At 44.3% G+C, this 21,698-nt stretch overlaps 1 protein-coding gene across 3 annotated transcripts in view; it reads left to right on the forward strand.

Annotated features, from left to right (window-relative positions):
- CCNK (cyclin K) overlaps window positions 1-21,694 on the forward strand; it is a 30,320-nt gene extending 8,626 nt beyond the window's left edge. For 2 of the 3 annotated variants that reach the window (XM_045396965.2, XM_045396964.2), the window contains exons 2-11: window positions 2,811-3,059; window positions 3,694-3,775; window positions 5,641-5,772; window positions 10,954-11,059; window positions 11,552-11,609; window positions 12,392-12,561; window positions 12,904-13,169; window positions 13,799-13,832; window positions 17,162-17,233; window positions 20,335-21,694. In XM_045396965.2, coding sequence (XP_045252900.1) covers window positions 2,863-3,059; window positions 3,694-3,775; window positions 5,641-5,772; window positions 10,954-11,059; window positions 11,552-11,609; window positions 12,392-12,561; window positions 12,904-13,169; window positions 13,799-13,832; window positions 17,162-17,233; window positions 20,335-20,960 — 1,743 coding nt within the window. In that variant the 5' untranslated portion in view covers window positions 2,811-2,862 and the 3' untranslated portion in view covers window positions 20,961-21,694. Of the gene's footprint in view, window positions 1-2,810; window positions 3,060-3,693; window positions 3,776-3,979; window positions 4,344-5,640; window positions 5,773-10,953; window positions 11,060-11,551; window positions 11,610-12,391; window positions 12,562-12,903; window positions 13,170-13,798; window positions 13,833-17,161; window positions 17,234-20,334 lie in introns of all 3 variants that reach the window. The other variant, XM_073998172.1, reaches the window with a different exon arrangement.
- Window positions 21,695-21,698: the final 4 nt, after the last annotated feature.

Here is a 21,698-nt window from a genome sequence, read left to right on the forward strand (position 1 = left end):
AGCAACAAAATAAATAATGATAGTGATAGTATTGGATTATAACCCAAAGAATAAAATACTCACACCTATACTAAAATAAATAAACAAATGGGAGAGAAGAAATGAATGTTAACAAAATGATTCCAAATAATAAATGTTGAAGCAGTAAAGGAAATAGAAAGCCACCATTAGAACACCACAGTTATTATCATCTCAGGTGAGTGCTAAAATTAATAGATGAAACTTGAAGGAGAAACAGACATTTGTATAGTATTTTGCATTATAAAATATTTCCCCCAAAATATTTACTTACTACTGGGTGGCTTTAACATATGTCCACAGTTTCTTTGATGCCTCTTCCTCCAGAAAGTGGAGCTTAATTCCTTCACCCTTGAGTGTGAGCTGGACCTTGTGACTTTCATCTAAGGAATAGAAGATAGGAAGGGAAAAATAATAATTTACAGTGAGAAACCTGGTAGACTCCATCTTAACCAAGAGCTCATGGTTAACATTAGTAAGTTATTCTGATATCACCTGCACCCAAATATGATGTGTAGTTAATAGTGGTTATACCAAAGTTAATTTCTTTTTTTTGATAAATGAACCATGGTTATGGAAGATGTTTACATTAGGGAAAGCTAAGTGAAGGGTATAGACAAAAACTCGTCTATCTTTACAGCTCTTCTATAAACCTACAATTAGTTTAAAATAAAAGCTTTCATAAAAAGGCAAAGCTGTATGAAAAGATATACACATAGAGAAGTCTTGTTTCCATTCCTGTCTTTTCCATCCTGTTTTTCCTTATTAGTAATTATTTTTTGAATTACTTTTAAAAAATAGAGAGGTCTGGCTGGGCACGGTGGCTCACGCCTGTAATCCCAGCACTTTGGGAGGCCGAGGTGGGCAGATCACGAGGTCAGGAGATCGAGACCACCCTGGCTAACACAGCGAAACCCCGTCTCTACTAAAAATACAAAAAAATTAGCCGGGCGTGGTGGCGGGCGCCTATAGTCCCAGCTACTTGGGAGGCTGAGGCAGGAGAATGGCGTGAACCCGGGAGGCGGAGCTTGCAGTGAGTCAAGATCATGCCACTGCACTCCAGCCTGGGTGACAGAGCGAGACTCCGTCTCAAAAAAAAAAAAAAAAAAAAAAATAGAGATGTCTGTTTTTTTCCCCTCCTTTGTTACATGGATGCTAACATACTGTGTACACTATCCTGTACCTTGCTGATCTGGAAGTCTCTCTGTCCAGTACTTAATGACCTTTCTCATTCTTTTTAACAGCTGTGGGGTATGCTGTTGTGTGCATGTACCATATTTTACTCAGCCAGTCCCCCAGTGATGGGCGTTTGGGTTGTTTATAGTTTTGCCATTATAAATAACACTACAGTGAATAATCTTATGCACATGCTGTTTCATAGTTGTCACATTTCATAGTTACGACAATATTTTCAGAGTCGATTCCTAGCAGTGGGATTGCTGGGTCAAAGAGCAAATGCATGTGTAATTTTGTTGGATATCGTGAACCTCTCTGTGACAGTTGGACCATTTTGTACTCCCACCAGAAGCTTATAAGATCACCTGCTACTCTGTAGCCTTGCCAACAGAGCAAATTGTCAAACTTCGGGATTTTTGCCAATCCAGTAGGTGAGAATTGTGTCTCAGTGTGATACCTGATTATGAACAGGTCATGTTTTCTGAGATTTTAATTAACTGGTCTCCCCCCACCCTTTGAACAGTGCCCAATTTAATCAGTCACACACAAAAATGTAAATTATTAGTTCAAGCTTTTGTCCAGGTACTTAATTCTTCCTCTTGGAAGAAAGATCAGATTTCCTTCAGAGCTACCAGGTGCAAGGAGGAGAATACTCAGCCCGCCGTGTCACCCTCCCCACCAGAAATGAGGCAGGTACACAGAAAAGTTTTGGTTTCCAGATGAATTGGTGGGAGCCCTCGTCCAGAACCTGGCCACAGAGCTGCTGTTTTCTTGCTGACCAGATTAACCTGGCTCCAGCCAGCTCTTTCGGAACCCTTTTGATACCTTATTTGAAAATTTCTGCTGTCTCTGATCCAGGTTACGAATGACTTATTTGTAACAGTGGTCTCTAGATGAGATCCTTGGTATTTTTTTTTTCTTTCTCTCAGCATGGAGCTTTTGGAGAATGTCTTTATTCTGAATGAAAGAGAGGGAAGAGGATGAGAAAGCAAGAACAGTTTAAAGGAGCTCCTTCTCTCATGGACCACTTCCGTCCACCCACTCCCCAAATCACAAGATGCACATTTGGTTTACATCAGTGAATTCAGTGATTTGTGCAGATGTGAATTAACCAAATCCCATGACTTGTCTAAGTGAAAGTGCCTATATGGAATAAATTGAAAAGGGGTGCTAGATGGAAGAGATGGTTAGTTTTAGAACATAAATCTTTGTAAAGATTAAGACAGGCCCAGGTTTTACTGAAGCATGGAATCTGGACCAATGTTAGAGTACTTGTGTGTCTAGTGAAGAAAAACCAGAAGAAAGTGAAATGTACTTCGTTTCTTCCAAAACTTTGTCAAATAAAAAAAAATTAACCCTTTAATCTCAAGAGAAAGGGAGGAAATACTCTTCTTTTTTAAACAACCATGAAATTTGAGATTTATTAATATTAGTACTGGGGTCATCTTAACAGTATTGTGTTAAATTGGCTCTGGAGTTAGCCTGGGCTTGTAACTAGCTATTGACCGTATGGTTTCTACAGGAAATACTAATCCCAAACCAGGTACGATCTATGATTCTAGATTGCTTATAGTATGGAGTATTCCTTTCCAACTTTGCTTTTTTCTTTCTCATAGGATTCTAACATTTTCAGAGAACCTTTTGGAAAGAACAAGTCTACTTCAATAAATGAAGGAGAATAAAGAAAATTCAAGCCCTTCAGTAACTTCAGCAAACCTGGACCACACAAAGCCATGTTGGTACTGGGATAAGAAAGACTTGGCTCATACACCCTCACAACTTGAAGGACTCGATCCAGCCACTGAGGCCCGGTACCGTCGAGAGGGCGCTCGGTTCATCTTTGATGTGGGCACACGTTTGGGGCTGTATCCTGACTCTCCTTGGAGTCTGTTACAGATAGACTCCCCACTCACCACCAAGAAATAATTAGATTCTGTAGACAAAATAGATAGTAATTTCTCTGTACCAGAGCAGTTCTTAAATATCTGTTTGAATGTTGTTTCTGGTGGAGGTTTTTCTCTTTCTGGTTTGTCATTTTGAAGGTGTAGACTTAGCCACTGAGGAGGTGGCCAGCCAGGAGGATATGAGGCACCCATGAGGATCACAGTTGAGGCCGGGCACAGTGGCTCATGCCTGTAATCCCAGCACTTTGGGAGACCTAGGCGGGAGCATCTCTTGAAATCTGGAGTTCAAGACCAACCTGGGCTGCAGTGAGCCAAGATCACACCACTGCACTCCATCCTGGGTGACAGAGACACTGTCTCAAAAAAAAAAGATCACAGTTGAAGTGTTTCTAAAGGGTGTTAAAAGTATAAAACTTCAGCTTGCTAATTCTTGCACCAGAATTCTGACACCCTGAGATTCCCATCTCCTTACTTTGCCACTAATACTGTTTACTTTACCATTGATTTTGTTGTTGTTGTCTTTTTGTTTTTCTACATTTAACTAAGAATATAACCTGTAAAAGTTACTGGTTAGAGTCCTTAACCAGAACAACAGACACTATGATACCCTGGCAACTGGAATAATTTATTTTCATCGCTTCTATATGTTTCATTCCTTCAAGCAATTCCCAAGATATGTAAGTGTTTAAGTGTTTGAATTTTATTTTAATTCTCTGTCATATGTTTTTATTTCCACACAGTTTGGTGGACTAATTGTAGTCTCTATTTTTCTCATATTTTCCAGAAAGTATTTATTTTTATGTGATATATACTGTATATAAACAAAATCAAGTTTGAACTTTGTTTATTCTAATTAGCCATATTCAAATCTTTTCACTTAGGCCAATATGGACCATAGTCATATTGCACTTTTTATGAAAGTTTACTCCTGTGTTACCTTTCCCAAGATAAATTTGGGCTTATAATTGAGACTCAACAAAGACCAAGAAAGCAAAATGGAGCGGAAGTTGTCTATGCCATATCACTCATTCTTTGATTACTCCTCAAGACGTGCATTGTTTCTTACTCTCTGTGGGAGATAGAGTAGCTTTCAGTCCAGGGTAAGTGGTATGACATGCACAGAGCACATGATGGAAAGTGAGGCCATCGGAAGATACTGATAGAGAGCTGTGGCATTCAAGGAGGAGACGAATTACATCTTGGAGAGAGCAGGGAAAGTGCTAGGAGGAAGGTGCCAGCAATAAGGTAAGCCTTAAACGTACATAGGACATAGCCATGCCGTGATGGGCTAGGTTAGTGGTCCAACAGAAGCTAGCATAAGCAGAGGTAGGGGGAAGCATGTGATACATTGTCAGCCCAGCCAGGAGCTTGATTTGGCAGGAAGGGAGTGATGAAACCCTGGCTAGATAGGTAGACCGGGTCAGACCACGATAAGCCTTGAATGCCAGACTTCCGAAATTTGACTTTAGTGGGTGAACAATGCAGTTATTAAGAGGTTTCATGAAAATGACAGACTTAACAGGAAGGTCATTGCGTTGATTTGTTTTGTTTGCTAAGATTTTAGTCAGATTTACATACATGTCTTTCTCACTGGTTGTGAAGTTCTTGAAGAAGGAGACCATGTTGGAATCAGTTTTGTACCCCCGGCAGAGTGTCTGACATCTAGTGTGATCAGGATTATGTGAGGAGAGTGGCGTGTAGGAAGGATTGGAGCGGGCAAAGAGAAGCTGAAGACAGAGCATTTCAGACCCCAGCGATATAGGTACTGAGCTAAGGTTGAGGCAACTGGAGGGACAGTTTCTTCATCCATTCAGGCTGCTATAACAAAATGCCTGAGACCCAGTAATTTACACACAACAGAAATTTAACTCTTCACAGTTCTACAGCCTGGGAGGTGTAAGATCAAGGTGCTGGCAGATTCTGTGTCTGGTAAGGGTTTACTCCTCATAAAAGGGCTCCTTCTTGCTGTATTCTCAAATGATGGAAGGGAGGAACAAGCCCCTTGGGCCTCTTTTATAAGGGCAGTAATCCCATTCAGAATCACTTCCCAAAGGCCTCACTTATTCATACAGCCACCTTGGGAATTAGGTCTCAAGCTATGAATTAGGACATAAACGTTCAGACCATAGCAGAAAGAAAAGGAAACATGGGCAGTGCTATTGAGATGGATTCCACAGGACTGTGTTTAGTTGTGCTCTTTCTTTTTCCACGGCAAAGCTTGCTATTTAGGGAGTTAATTTCAGATTGGAATATGAGAAGAAAATTTATTTATGTGGCTATTTTCGTTTTTGGCATTTTCTTTGTTTACATGACTTTTTTTTAAGAAAGTTAAATTTTAAGTAATTTTTGAAGCTAGAGTTTTGGGGGATTTATTATGTATACAATTTCCTTCAAGATTCTAGAGTATCAGAGTATTTGTGAATGATAAAAAGGAAGGTTGCGGAATGAGGAAGATCAGTTTATTATGAAGGCCAAAATTTATTGTATCTATTTGTGTGTGACCTTTGATAACAAAAATCAAGAACTTTTGTTTCTCTTTTAGGTGACAGGAGCCTGTTGCCTATTTCTGGCCGGGAAAGTAGAAGAAACACCAAAAAAATGTAAAGATATCATCAAAACAGCTCGTAGTTTATTAAATGATGTACAATTTGGCCAGTTTGGAGATGACCCAAAGGTAAGAACAATAATAACTTCCTGCCTTCTGGTCTTGATTCCTCTTGGTAGCATTATGATACAGTTCCACATGTTGACAATGCCTGTGGCCCTTGTGTCTGCCAGTCTCTTGAGTTCCTAAGAGAGCCTTCTGTAGAAGTTACTTTATGCTTTTGTAAGAAAGGAGGGAAGATCATGTAGCCTACACTTATTCATTGCTTCCTTATGTGCCCAAGAGTATTCTCAGCACTTTGGGGCAATGGCACATTTCATGGATATGAGCAAAAATCCCCTTAATTGCCATTAGGACTCCACTTCTTAAGTGCAGTAGTGATGGCAGGGTTGCAACTCCAGCTAGCTTCTGGGTCAAACAAAAGTACATATGCTGTATGTACACATACATGTGCCTACATATGCCATGTATCTTTTGCTTCCAAAGAATGTTGGAAAGTATCGACATTTGCAGCATTTTTATGCACCCAGAGCTTGATACTGGTCACACCACCCATCCTGTCCTTTCCATACAACTCATGCCAGTGTCAGCAAGTGGTGCTCAAATAATTGTACATATCCTTTTATTGTGTTTTTAAAATACCACTTTTAGGGACCCGTGGCAGTGTTCCTCCACTCCCATTCTCATCAAGTTCCCCTTATTGCAACCCCTGTGACGCCTGATAATTATCCTTCATAACATTTATCACAGTTTGCAATTAAATAGATTTTCAAAAGTACTTTATTTAGGCCAAGGCGGGCAGATTGCTTGAGCCCAGGAATTCAAGACCAGCCTAGGCAACATAGCAAAACCCCATCTCTACTATATAAGAATAAACTGGCTGGGCGCGGTGGCTGACGTCTGTAATGCCAGCAGTTTGGGAGGCTGAGGCCAGTAGATCACGAGGTCAGGAGATCGAGACTATCCTGGCTAACACGGCAAAACCCCATCTCTATTAAAAATACAAAAAATTGGCCGGGTGTGGTGGTGGGCGCCTGTAGAGCCAGCTACTTGGGAGGCTGAGGCAGGAGAGTGACGTGAACCCAGGAGGCGGAGCTTGCAGTGAGCTGAGATCACGCCACTGCACTCCAGCCTGGGCGACAGAGCAAGACTCTGTCTGAAAAACAAAAAAAAAAAAGAATACACTAATATTACTTTTAAAAAAAAACAACTTTTTTTATTTTTTGCTGGGCATGGTGGCACGCACCTGTAGTCCCATCTACTTGGGAGGCTGAGGTAGGAGAATTGCTTAAGCCTGGGAGGCAGAGGTTGCAGTGAGCCGAGATCACGCTGCTGCACTCCAGCCAGGACGACAGAGCAAGACTCCACCTCAGGGAAAAAAAAAAAAAAAAACACTTTTTTTTTTAGAGCAGTTTTATGTTCACAGCAAAAATGAGTGGAAAGTACAGAGATTTCCCATATACCCCCCACCCCACACATGCACAGCTTCCCCCATTTGCAGCATCCCCCCCACCAAAGTGGTACATTTGCTACAACTGATGAGCCTGCATTGACACATCACCCAGAGTCCAAACTTTACATTAGGGTTCATTCTCAGTGTTGTACATTCTGTGGGTTTGGACATATGTATAGTAACATGTAGCCACCATTATAGTATCATATAGTCTATTTTCATAGCCTTAAAATTTTTCTGTGCTCCACCTGTTTGTCGCCTTCTCCCCGCTAACCCCTGGCAACCACTGATATTTTTACTGTCTCTATAGTTTCGCCATTTCCAGAATATCATCGAATTGGAATCATATAGGATGTAGCGTTTTCAGATTGGTCTCTTTCACTTAGTGGTATGCATTTAGATAGTAGTATCCATTAGATATATTTTCGTCAAATTATCACACACATAACTCCCTCCCCTTCTGAGCTGTAAGATGCATGAGAGCAAAGACTGTCGTTTTGTTTGATGCCTCATACAGTGGCAGGACAGAGTAGGCGTTCAGCAAGTACTTATGGAATAAATGTCAAACTAATGTTCTGAGGAAATGTCTAAATCACAGTTAAAGCAAAGCTAAAGCCAAGAAGTTCAGCACCATTCATGGTGTTGTTTTTCCTAACTAGCTTGTATTGTCTCACAATAGTTATCTTTTTCTTTGCTGAGCATTATGTATGTATATACAGAATGTATAGTCACTCTCCTCATTGCTTTGAGGAGTTAACAAGGGCCCAGACACTTTTATATATATTGTGGTTGTGATTCACACTAGTATCTTCTAAGTATTGCCAATGTGGGTAACTCTTTTGAACTTAATTATAAATCCATTAATCTATTTATAAACATTTGAACCTATTAGGAACTCAAAATAACTGCAACGAAAAATGCAGTTTTATGGAAATAATTTCACCATCAGATAATGTTTTTAGTGCGTGTGGGTATTTGATTTTTACTGAGTAATGGGGCCCTGTGTCCTGATGTGATAAGTCTGATTGTAGGAACGTGCTATGTTCAGTCACCCCACTGTCACAGGGGCAGGTGAACCTTGTGGCTGGCAAGCTGTGCTTAAGGATAAGGCATCACACAGATCTGGGACCACGGCAGGGCGCAGACTTGTGGCAGCTGCTGGTTTGTGCTATCCCAGGGTGCCTTGGGATAAAGTAAAGCCCCTTTTACTTTCAGCTTTTACCCACTATACCATGAAGTCAGGAAACCAATCCCTGGTCCAGGAACACTGAGATAGAAGTTCTGCAGCTCTTGTGCCCCAGAAAATGAGAAAAGAAGGGTCACCATACCAGTTAGATCTGAATAGGGGAGGGGGCTTTACAACCTGCCCCCTGCCTCTCTATCCCCCGCAGTCTTACTGGTGGGAGTCGGGGCCAAAGGAAAACACCTGGAGCTGGGAGCAGTGAAGACATTTTGGAACATGTTTTCCTCGGCAGAGAGGAGCGCAGTTCTTTTGTGGGGGCAGTATAAGTATTTAGGAAAAATAAGATCATGAGTCCCATGAAATTTTTTTTTTGCCTTAATTAGCTTTATTTTAGTCGTGTGGCTTTTCTCTGTAATGTTAATTATTTGTTTCAGCCTTTGTTGGGCACTAGACATGAGGCACAAGGCAGAACAGACATGGTCTCTGCTCTCATGGACTCTGCAGTTGAGTGGCAGGATAAATTTTAATCAAATGAGTATATAACTATTCGATTATGAGTTGTGGTGTACGGTATAAAAGATCATTTAAGGTGCTATGATAGCATTACATCCAGGGACCCAGGCAACTCCCCTGGATAAATAGGGGCTGAGGGAAAGCGTTCCTGAGGAATGATGTTTGCTCAGAGGCCTAAAATGACCCTGTTAATTGAATATTTGGAAGACAGAGGGAAGGCAGGCCTTGGGCTATCCTGTAACAGTACATGGGCTACAGCCTGCAAGCCAATTGATACACTTGGTAAAAAGAATTGTTTCAAAATTTAGAGGAAATGTTGAAGCTTCTGGGAAGCAGGTGGTGACAATGACAAAGAAAAAAAAATTTTTTTTTTTTTTTTTTTTTTTTGACACAGAGTTTCACTCTTGTTACTCAGGCTGGAGTACAGTGGCACAATCTCAGCTCACTGCAGCCTCTGCCTCCCAGGCTCAAGCGATTCTCCTGCCTCAGCTTCCCAAGTAGCTGGGGTTATGGGTGCCTTCCACTACGATTGGCTAATTTTTATATTTTTGGTAGAGATGGGGTTTCACCATGTTGGCCAGGCTGGTCTTGAACTCCTGACCTCAAGTGATCTGCCTGCCTCTGCCTCCCAAAGTGCTGGGATTACAGGCATGAGCCACCATTTCCGGCCCAATTTTTTTTTTTAACACTGTGTGAAAGTTTCTAAGATTTTAAAACACTTTCATGAGAAAATGCTTGGGAAACTAGGGTTGAAAAACTGTAGTCTTGCCATGTAATTTGGAATAATAATTATCGAATCATCTCTGTATCCTATGAAATAATACCATGCTTCTAAATGAAAGCCAGTGACCTATGGGTCTCTGCACCTGTTGATGAGATTTACAGTCCTCTACAATGCCCTTTCTTTGATGCCAACCAAGGAATTCTCTCAAATTGTCCTCCCCGCACACAGTGTCTTGGTTGTGGTTTATGTTGTCTTTAAGCAGTAGGTGCAATCCGGCTGTGCAGGGGCTGAGTTCAAGACATTAGTCAGAGAGTATCATCAAAGAGGACATTCCATTAACGATAGCAACAGTAAAATATTCAAGGATAAACCTTGTGGAAACCTCGTTAGTGGAGTGGGGAGGACTTTAAAACAACTAAAGGACTGAAAAGATATTAATAAATTTTTGGAAGGAAAATTCAATATGGTTAAAAATCTCCATTCTCCCTAATTATTCTGTAAATCCACTGAGTTCCCAATGAGAATATTAATAGCATGTATGTTTTCTGGAATGATACTAAGTAAAATGGTTACTAAAATTTGAGTGAAGGGGACATGCAGAATCAAGAAACAGTTTGTAAAAAAGAAGTAATACTTGAGCTATTGTATCCCACCCACATCCCTTTGATCCTGGTCCAGGAGTAGGCAGACATAGCAGTGAACAGAAAAGATAGTGTGTATAGGCAGACATACGCACATAGTTTAGGAGGTGATTTAGGTAGCATTTTAAATAAAATTGGAAATGATCATTTATTCAGTAAGTGATGTTGGGACAGTTTATTTCAAATAAATGAAAGATGTAAACACAAAATTGATTTGTCCCCATTCACACACAATACACTATATGTGTACATGAGTATATATACACACACATACACACACACTGGTACAACTTATCTGTCTGAGTTTTCATGAGGCTGGCTATCATAAACTCTTTCTTGCTTAAAGTGTTTTCAATGAAAATTCCTAAAAGATTGCGTTTTTTAAATTTAAGGTCTTGAAAGAAATTACAGTTTAGTCAAATTATCAGTAACGTAAAGATCTGTTTTGTAAAGGGAGACTCGTGTGTATTGAAAATAATAATATATTTAAGTATCTTTTTGTTTTCAGTATTTTTTTTACATTAACCCTCTGCTTTGTCTGCCTGTTTGGGATCTTTTCAGAATTTATCAGTGTCTCTGAGCATGTTAAAAGTCTGAGTGGGAGAGAAAGGAATGAAAAACAGTTGCTACAATATAACTTGAAGAGAGAATAAATAGACAGGAAAGCTCACTTTTATAATGCTGCTTGAGACCTGCAATTGTAATTACTATCCTAACATTTGTGATTGATTTTTAGGAGGAAGTAATGGTTCTGGAAAGAATCTTACTGCAGACCATCAAGTTTGATTTACAGGTAGAACATCCATACCAGTTCCTACTCAAATATGCAAAGCAACTCAAAGGTAAGAAGAAAGTTTTCAGAAGAACTTTTTCATTCTGAAATCAAGTCTTTATAATTTGATTATAAAGACTCAAATTATGCTTCTCAAAAGAGGAAAACAAAGTTTGATGTGTAAAATACCAAGGACGTGGCTTGCTCAGTCAATTCAGTATTGCAGCTGTTAATGCTGTTTCCTTTTATGTATAAACGGGCTCTGTCATCCAGTTGCCAAGTGATACGAGAGGCAGGAAAATGAGTCCGAATTTTTTAAAGGGACTAATAAACTCGGCCTTGGAGCCAGGTTTTCCATACGTGGTGGTTCAGCGTAGGTCGTGAGGAGGAAGAAGGGATAGGACGTGGACCCACATCGTTCATCCTTGTTTCCCAGGCAAAAGCTCTTTGCTGTGTATTTGAGTCGTGCTGAACACTTGGTAGGTTTTCAATAAATACTTGCTGCTGCCTGTGAACTTTTTTTCCTATTGCTATTAATTTACCTTTTTGTCTCCATTTCTAGGTGATAAAAACAAAATTCAAAAGTTGGTTCAAATGGCATGGACATTTGTAAATGACAGGTATACATATTCAAATGTTGATTAATTATAGTGTTTTAAAATAGGCAAAGACTTTATGGGCTATTTCATCTAAACCCCTCATTTTGTGTCGGAAGAAATTAACTTGCCCTGGCTTGAGGAGCCAGTTAATGGCAAAGCTGTGGCTGGCGTCTAGGTCATCTGCTTCCCAGCAGAGGGTTTCCTTTTGCTCGCATGGTGGCGTGAGGTGCTGACCTTTTATCACCAGTCTGAAACAGAAGTCCAAAACAGTACACTGGAGAATTTTGAAAACTCAATACTTAGAGCCCATTTGGTTCTGCAAAAATATACTTCCTGGTATCATTTTAGAACCTTGACTTTCTTTTGAGAGGCCAGGGATCTAATGAAGGACCATGGTGGGAAACAGAATGCCTGTGAATGGAGTTGCTGCCAGCCCCATCCCACCTCAGTCAGTGAAGTTCTCTCACATTTGACTTCCCCCATAAGATTTCATTTGAAGAAACAGCTGAGTGGCTAGGATATTAACAGTTTGAATAACATAAGTCATTTTCATTGATGTAGCGATTTTTGGATGTGCTAGAATTCTTCTGATTCTTTAAGGAATAGATAAATTATTAACTGTGGTTAAAGTAACTTAGTTGGGTACCCTTAGAAGAGTAAAGACGAGTTTTTTTTATTTATAGTACTTTAAATTTAGGGGAGAATAAGCAAATTAATGGTTAGTTACAGCATCTCCATGTGCTGGTTTGATCATAAATGTTAGATCATATAATCTAACCTTTTTTTTTTTCTTGTTGAACTAGTCTCTGCACCACCTTGTCACTGCAGTGGGAACCCGAGATCATAGCAGTAGCAGTGATGTATCTTGCAGGACGTTTGTGCAAATTTGAAATACAAGAATGGACCTCCAAACCCATGTACAGGAGATGGTGGGAGCAGTTTGTTCAAGATGTCCCAGTTGACGTTTTGGAAGGTACCAGGCATGCTAAGCTTTCTTGTGAGGATGTACCATGTTGAGATTATTCTTCCATGTGTACCCTGAGTCCCAAGAATGGATTTTCCCAAATAGACATATGTGAGCAATATTTCAGAAGCATCGTTAATTAAATTACCTAATAGTTTCCACTTTGTCCAAACACATACTTCTGATGAACTGAAAACACACACCACTATTGCACACAACAAAGATGGGGTGAGTTGTAAATGTGATTCATGCTTAGGTCCTCGTAGGGGTATCCTAACTGATTCTTTATCCAGGTAAAATTTTATTTAAAATACCAGTTTGTGTAAAATGTGATTGTTGGCTATCATTTAGACATCTGCCACCAAATCCTGGATCTTTACTCACAAGGAAAACAACAGATGCCTCATCACACCCCCCATCAGCTGCAACAGCCCCCATCTCTTCAGCCTACACCACAAGTGCCGCAAGTACAGCAGTCACAGCCGTCTCAAAGCTCTGAACCATCCCAGCCCCAGCAGAAGGACCCCCAGCAACCAGCCCAGCAGCAGCAGCCAGCCCAACAGCCCAAGAAACCCTCTCCGCAGCCCAGTTCTCCCCGACAGGTTAAGCGAGCCGTGGTGAGTGGGCCGAAGCAGGCCCTGGGTAGAGCGGGCTTTCCAGGTGGCAGCCACACTTGAGCACTGTTCCCATTTCTAAGCGAGCACAGGGAACACTGGAAGCAGGGGACGTTCACCGAAACTCGCAGTCAGACTGCTTGTTGGTGGGGAGCCTAAAAACGAAGGTGCTCCAAGGACAGGCTGCCTCAGAACCAGGAGGGAGGGGGCTGTCTGCCCGGCTCCAGCCCTGCTGCCTGTTTCATCCCTGCCAGGGTTCTGAAGCCTGACAGGGTGTTGTTGCTGTGTCCTAGCAGTGTTGTTGTGCATGCTGCTTCGATGCAGCTGACTGACCCCAAACAGTGGACTGTTTCCTGCACCCAAGTGGTCCTGAAACTTAGTGTTTACTCAGAACTCACCATTCAGGAAAGCTAGTCATTCTGTCTTATTTGGTAAATGGAAAGAGGAAGGGAGCAGAAATGATGATCTGGTAGGTGCCGTGGTTTGCCCTCAGAGATCAGGCCAGAAATAATTTTTGTCTGAGGCTGTTCAGAGTGACTGCTGTCACTGATTCTGATGGTAGCTGGATAAGGCATTTTTTCTCATCATACTCGGGATCCCGGCTAACAATTGTGTATTTTCTTTTGTAACAGGTTGTTTCTCCCAAAGAAGAGAACAAAGCAGCAGGTAATTTCCTGTTCTGATGTTTTGGTTTTTAGTTTTATGTGTTTATATGCAAAACTTTAAATTCTTAGCCAACATTGTTTCTTTTCAGATCTAAATTGGCCTTAAATCTTAACTTTAGAGCTCATCTAAAACTTCCATCAGCATTGTCTTTCTGTTCATCACGTGATCATAGATTTTAAAATTGTGCTCTTACGAAGCTATCAATACAGAAAACATTACTGGCAATAAAAATGTACTCAGTAACATATATAAAAATATAATTATGGGTGTAGGAGAACTGTTGCTGCAATTTTAGTTTTACAGATGAGTTACCCCCATCACAGCAGCAAGAGTCCTTTCCCAAGCACCAAGCCACAGCAGATGGGGTGGGCAGTAGGGGCAGGTGTGCTGCCCAGACTGCCCCAACCTGGCCCAGCCCAGCTGCCCATGCAGGCAAGGCCTCTTTTAAACACACTTGGGTGGAGGGGGTGTCACATGTCTAGAACCCAAAGTTAGTTCACGTCTATATTGGAAATAAACAGAAGGAGCGAGCAAAATTGGAACAATTACAGAACAGAAAGTTAGAAATGTTTTGTCACAGGATCAGTCCACCTGTCATACTGAACTCTTGGAAGGCACAGACCCCATTGACTCATTTGTCCTTCTTTGTTACTTGGTTCTTAGTTCCAGTAGTTCCTGATTCTTAGAACCATGTTCTCGGTTCTTAGTTCCATTTATTAAACTGCTGTGAAATCTTACAGTTATGATAGAGCTACTTTTTTTTTTCTTTTTTTCAGTATATTTGAGGGAATGATGAGTTCAGTACAGGTGAATTTTTTTTTTTTTTTTTTTTTTTTTTTTTTTTTTTTGAGACAGAATTTCACTCTTATTGCCCAGGCTGGAGTGCAGTGGTGCAATCTCAGCTCACCACAACCTCCACCTCCTGGGTTCAGGTGATTCTCCTGCCTCAGCCTCTCAAGTAACTGGGATTGCAGGCATGCACCATCAGGCCCGGCTAATTTTGTATTTTTAGTAGAGACAGGGTTTCTCCATGTTGGTCTCGAACTCCCGACCTCAGGTGACCTGCCCAAAGTGCTGGGATTACAGGTGTGAGCCTACAGGTGAATTTTTTAATTAGCTTCATATTGACCAACATTAAACATGAGACACAAGAATGGGCATTCCATGCCACATGAAATGCAGTTGAGTTGACGTGCAGGTCTGTCAGAGTCAGGAAACAAGCTACATGCAACCTTGAAGGAAGAGTTGCGTTTGAGCCGCGGGAGCGGACGGGTGGATGGAGCAGTAAGGTGGAAGGTTCTGATACAGTCTAAAACGTGGGTTAGGACCAGATCACAGAGTTTACCTGGAGGACTATGAGTTTGGCAGAGGCAAGGGAAGCCATTGGAGATTTAGCAGGGGAATGGCTTCATCTAAATTCATTTGAGAACGAGTGCCCTGGCAGCAGTAAATAGGGCAAGTGGTTGGGAATGGGGAGAATCTTGCTGGCACCCATGGGAAACATGGTGAAACATGGTGGCCTCGGCATGCTGGCTGTGGGGCACAAAGGACAGGTCCAGGGGAAACTTTATAGAGGAACTCAGCTGTGCAATGCCATGCCAGAGACCACTGGCTGCAGAGGGCTACAAGCACTGAGAATGTGGCTGGGTCAAATTCTGAAGCACTGACAGTACAAAATACACAGAGATTTCCAAGAAAGGAGAACATAAGACATCTCGTTAGTAAAGCTTTATATTGGTTACATGTTGAAATAAAATTTCCGATCTATTGGGTTAAACAAATTTTGATCCTTTTTCCTTTTATTTCCAGAGTCTTGCTCTGTTACCCAGGCTGGAGTGCTCCTTTTACTTGTTCAAGTGGTTTCTGGCACACTTGTAATCCCAGCACTTTGGGAGGCCAGGGCATGATTTGAGCCCAGGAGTTCCAGGCCAGACTGGGCCACGTAGGGAGATCCCATCACTACACAAAATTTAAAAATCAGCTGGGCATGGTGGCGCCACACCTATGGTCCCAGCTATGGGAGGCTGAGACAGCAGGATCACTCGAGCCTGATTGGTTGAAGCTGCAGTAACCATGATTACACTACTACACTCCAGCCTGAGTGACAGAGCGAGACCCTGTCTCAAAAAATAAAGTGGTGCCTGGAAAGTTTAAAAGTATAGATATGTGGTTCTCAGTTATATTGCTGTTGGACAGCCCTGATGTAGACAGCTTTAGCTATTAACAGCTGTGAAAAAAGGCAGGAGGTGGGTACTTGAGGTGAGAGTAATACCATTTACAGGATACAGAGGGAAAAGGTGGAGTGTGAGGTGCTGATTGCTGGGTCTAGGGATGGGTCATGGTTTTGGTGGCAAGAGGGACACTAGAAATGTAGGTTTGTAGTTGTCCACTCAGGGGCTTTGGACTCTGAGGAAGAGGGTGAAGAGAGAGGAGGTCCCTGGACCTTGAATTGAGCCTGTATTTGAGATGGAGGAAATCCAGAGAAAGAGGCCAGTGATGGCAGAGGAGACTCAGATCTGAGTGGTGTACAAGCCAGAAGAAAGTACATTTCAGGAAGAAAAAGCCTCAACATGCAAACAGAAAAATAGAGTTCTTTTTCAGTTGCAATGTGCACGCTGCCTTCTTAAACAGAAGAGATTGGACTTCCCTTGGGCTGCCTTGGAGACCTAGTGCTGTCATTGTGGATTCTGGCTACGTGCCACTGCCTGACCCGGAAGGGTGGGCTGTTTCCTCCACCTCAAGGGGTCCCAACTGCTGGGCTTTTATGAGCGGCACATTCTTCCTGCCGTCAGCGTGTCAGCCTCCAGAGCTCTACTGACTCCAGTTAATGTGCTGCTTCTGACGTGCTGCCAACTGGAAGTCAGTATTTGGGAGAGAGAAAATAAACTATGTCTAAGAATGAAAAGATAGACCCTCTTGTGAGCCCTCAGGGGACTCAGTGACATGATGTTGCTCCTCTGGACCTTTCTTTGTGTCCTCTGTACCAGGGAGGACTCCAGACAGGTCATACGTGCTCATGAAGACGTTGCTCTGCTGGTCTCACATGGTTGGAAGGACTTGTGTGAAGTGGTCAGCAAGGAAACTTAGGTAGACATGGAAAATGGGCTGCCTGTGGGAAGCTCACAGGTCTTTTGGAGGGAGGTGATATTTCATTTGTTAACAGGATTCAGGCATAATGGTTTAGCTGAAACCTTCCTCAAGTTCCCTTAAAGCCTTGGTCATCTCTGTTGTTTTTCTCCAAAGAAATCTCTGCCAGTACATTTTTCGTATTACATGCTTATTCATGTGAAGAAGTATGAGTGGTTTTCTAATCTGCTTTTTCTTCGTAGAACCACCACCACCTAAAATTCCCAAAATTGAGACCACTCACCCACCGTTGCCTCCAGCCCACCCACCTCCAGGTAAGCATCTGCCGAAGCAGCTTGGCCAGCTGTGCACATCGCCGCTGAATAGTGGATGCAGCAGGTCCTGGGAGCTTAGAAAAGGAAGACTGTGGGGCCCAGATTGACAGCGTCAGCCACGGGCAGGAATCTTTGTAAAACTGTTCTCGGGCCGGGCGCAATGGCTCGTGTCTTTGATCCCAGCCCTTTGGGAGGCTAAGGCAGGGGAATCACCTGACCCCAGGAGTTCGAGGTCAGCCTGGGCAACGAAGTGAGACCCTGTCCAAAAAAATTAGCCAGGTGTGGTAGCACACGCCTGTAGTCCCAACTATCATTTGAGCCCTGGGCAGTCAAGTGAGCTATGATTGCACCGCTGCACTGCAGCCTGGGTGAAAGGGAGGCCCTGTCTCAAAAACAAGTTCTCGTTTTGACCAGGTATTTTGAGAATGTTGTAAATTGTTAAGTATATCTGAATATTCTCTGACCTCTCACATCCAGAAATGCTAAACTACACATTGTATTAGAATCAGTTTTAGGAAAGAAAGCCAAACCCTGCCAACTGAACGTGTATCCAGATGGAGGCAGGGTTACTGTGGCTGCCAGGCTCTGGCCGTCCCCACACCTGCTTCCTGTTGGCGGTGTGTCATCTTATGCATTTTGAAGAATAAGCAATTGTACAGAGTAAATGAAAGAGTGAAAAGTTCTCAACAGGTACATGGTAAGCTGGAAAGCCTCTCTGATACCACTGGAAATAGAAGAGAAAAGCTGTAAAGTAGATGGCATTCTTTACCTGTGGCACCATTTCAGAAGGTGACACACTAGAGAAGGCCTGAGTGACCTGTGTTTTCTTTCCGAAAGATGGTTAATACTCCGGAGGCTTCCGAGGCTCTGTCAGCAGCTCCTCCAGCCTGCTGCACTCACTGTTGGTTGGTGCACGTGGCTCACACTGGGGCTCACAGCACCGTGTGCCCGTAGCACATGTGCCACAGATTACATTTCTGTTTTTACTCAATCATGATAGTGTTTGTGCTTTGGGAGAACAGAGGCGTCATTTTCCACTTTGGGCCAAATCCCAAAACCCCCAATTCAATATGAACTTTACTTAAAAAAATGCTTGCGGCTGCTCATGAAGCATTTAAGGAGCACCTCCTCGCCAAGTACAGTTCCCCTGGTCCAAGCCTGGGGCTGTGCCTTCACTGAGGAGACGGATGGTTCACCTGGGGACCCCGGGGCGGCCAGAGAGGTGCTGCTGCCTCCAGGGCACTGAGTAGCTGCTGTGGAGGCCTCAGAGCTCTGCTCCCTCCCGCATTACAGACAGCCAGGAGTAGGCCTGGGACTTGAGTGGGACCTGGGAACCAGATACACTGCCAGGAGGCCATGGCTGGAAAGAGCAGGGCCTGGGAGGCACAGTAAAGCTGGGCCACGAGGAACGGAGGGAAGCACGCTTCCTGGGAGGCCCTAGACCATGGGAAGAGGTGTTCAGGTCAGCAGTGATGTTTAGGGAGGGGTTTGGTGGCAGTGTATGGCACTTGGTCAGGAGCAAGTGTACAGAGGGGATGGGGTGCCGAGGATAGACCCCCACTTGCTGTTCGAGCTCAGTCACACAGCACAAGGGCGGGTGCACTGGTGACTTGAAGATTCAGGCTGCAGGGTCGAGTGTTGGAAGAGTTGGCTTCTGCAAGGTAGAGGAGCAGGCCTGTGGCCCAGGTGGCTGTGGAATGACGCACAGGAGGCATTGAAGGGTGTCAGCGCTTTTCTGCACCTCTTTTTTAGTCAGCTTCTGGAACCACAGGGCATCTGGCCCTGACCTGGAGCCAAAGCCAGTTCTCTAAGGCCAGGCATATATGGCCTTCCTGCCCAGTGGCTGGCGAGGGCTGATCTGCACAGGCAGTCCCCAGTGGCACACCTGTTACCAGCCCGATCGATCCTGCTCATGCTCGCTTTGGCAAGGTCAAACGGGTTGTGTGCCAATGGCCACGTCTCCACAACCAGGATGTCATGCTCTGCCTTCCCTAACCCAAGTGCCTGGGGAACCAGAAGCATCTTCATGGCCTTTGTCCTCTTTATGTTCTCTGGAACCAGAAATGTTGTGCCTATGGTTTGTCTCCTGTGCTGCCTTGGGAAAGGACACTCATTCTGTGTGTTTGGCTACTTGTGGTGGGGTGTTCCGATGCCATTTTCCAGGGGTCTGATGGTGACCAAGAGATCACAGGCCAAAATGTGTTAAATAAGGCTTTGGCGGAAGGGGGCATGAGGGCTCATGGGCTGGGAGGCGCTGCGGGAGGGGCCTGAGGCTGGTTCTGAGCACAAGTATCTTGGGTGTGCTTGACACCTAGTGCTGCCTATCCCTGCTGCACACACACAGCAGCACGCACACACACGAAGCATGCACACACACAGCAGCACGCACACACACGAAGCATGCACACACACGAAGCATGCACACACACAGCAGCACGCACACACACAGCAGCACGCACACACACGAAGCATGCACACACACGCAGCACGTAGCACGCACGCGCAGCACGCCTGCACACACTCCTCTCGAGGCTGCTATCTGAGAGTACGCAGTGGGGTTTGATCTAGCCCCTCTTGAGTAGAATAGAACCTGAATTGCTGCTTCGATGGGTACATTGGGAATGTCAGAGACTTGTACGGAATTATTTTAAATGCCATCACATTCATTTGACCAACTCTGAGGCTTTCTGCAAAATGCCACTGCTGCAGACAGGAGTTCAGTGTGGCCCTGACTCTTGGGGTCATTTTCTGAAGGCAGAAAAACAGGGGAGCCCCCACACATTTTACACTAGGAAGAGGGGGCTGGGGCCAGGGCACAAGGGGGCTTCGTGTGCTGCCGAGACTGCCTGCGGGTGGTGTGGTTAGGGCTGAGGGAGGGAAAACCCCAGCTCATCACAGACAGGGTGGAGGGCCTTTTTGACAAATGGTGGGGAGACATCTGGTGGCATCAGGACATGGGGAACGGGCCCATGTGTTGGGCCACAGAGGAGGGGGCAGCTGCTCCCTGCTCCTCTGTAAAGATGGCCCTGAAGGGCCAGGAGGCACTGAAAAAGCAGCTATTGCTTGCAGAGGCCGGGCACCAACACATCTCTCTCCTGCAGACCGGAAGCCTCCCCTCGCTGCTGCCTTAGGTGAGGCTGAGCCGCCGGGCCCTGTGGATGCCACTGACCTCCCCAAAGTCCAGATTCCTCCTCCGGCTCACCCGGCCCCTGTGCACCAGCCACCGCCGCTGCCACACCGGCCCCCGCCCCCGCCGCCCTCCAGCTACATGACTGGGATGTCCACCACCAGCTCCTACATGTCTGGAGAGGGCTACCAGAGCCTGCAGTCCATGATGAAGACCGAGGGACCCTCCTACGGCGCCCTGCCCCCCGCATACGGCCCACCTGCACACCTGCCCTACCACCCCCATGTCTACCCACCCAATCCGCCCCCACCACCTGTGCCTCCTCCCCCAGCCTCCTTCCCCCCACCTGCCATCCCGCCCCCTACTCCTGGCTACCCTCCACCCCCACCCACCTACAACCCCAACTTCCCACCCCCACCCCCACGCCTGCCCCCTACCCATGCAGTCCCCCCTCATCCTCCTCCAGGCTTGGGCCTGCCTCCAGCCAGCTACCCACCTCCTGCCGTGCCCCCTGGAGGACAGCCCCCTGTGCCCCCGCCCATTCCCCCACCTGGCATGCCTCCAGTTGGGGGGCTGGGGCGGGCAGCCTGGATGAGATAACGTGAGCCTTTTTTTCCCCCTTTGTTTTTTTTAACAAGTTTTTCTAATCGACTTGCAGAGTAGTTGAAGTGGGTAAGCAGCAGGGTACCTTGTATAATGCGCGACAGTTGCAGTATGGGAAGAATGGACCAGGCCCCTGGGATAAAATCAGGGTGGTCCTCACATCTAGAGGACAGGGACAGCCAGCTTTCAGAGTAGCCTCATCAGCGCCCTTGCAGTCTGACTGTGTACACTTGGTTCAGCTAATGTCCGAGAGTCCTGCACTGGGTTACTTTATACTAGTGAAGATGTTAACCAGCCATATTGGCTCAATAAATAGCTTCGGTAAGGAGTTAATTTCCTTCTAGAAATCAGTGCCTACTTTTCCTGGAAACTCAATTTTAAATAGTCAAATTCCATCTGAAGTCAAGCTGTTGTCATTTTCATTCAATGACGTTCTCTCCCATGACACCCAGAAGGGTCAGAAGAACCACATTTTTGATTTATAGATGTTTGCATCCTTTGTATTAAAATGATTTTGAAGGGGTTGCCTCGTTGGATGGCTTTTTTTTTTCCTCCAAGGAGAAGGGGAGAAATGTACTTGGAAAGTAATGTATGTTTACATCTATTTGCAAATTCCTGTACATAGAGATACATTTTTTAAGTGTGAATGTAACGACATACTGTGAATTCCATCTTGGTTACAAATGAGACTCCTTCAGTCAGTTATCCAAATAAAAGCAGTTCTGAAACTATCCC

The sequence above is a fragment of the Macaca fascicularis genome, chromosome 7 (assembly GCF_037993035.2).
Source record: "Macaca fascicularis isolate 582-1 chromosome 7, T2T-MFA8v1.1".
NCBI classification, from domain to species: Eukaryota; Metazoa; Chordata; class Mammalia; order Primates; family Cercopithecidae; genus Macaca; species Macaca fascicularis.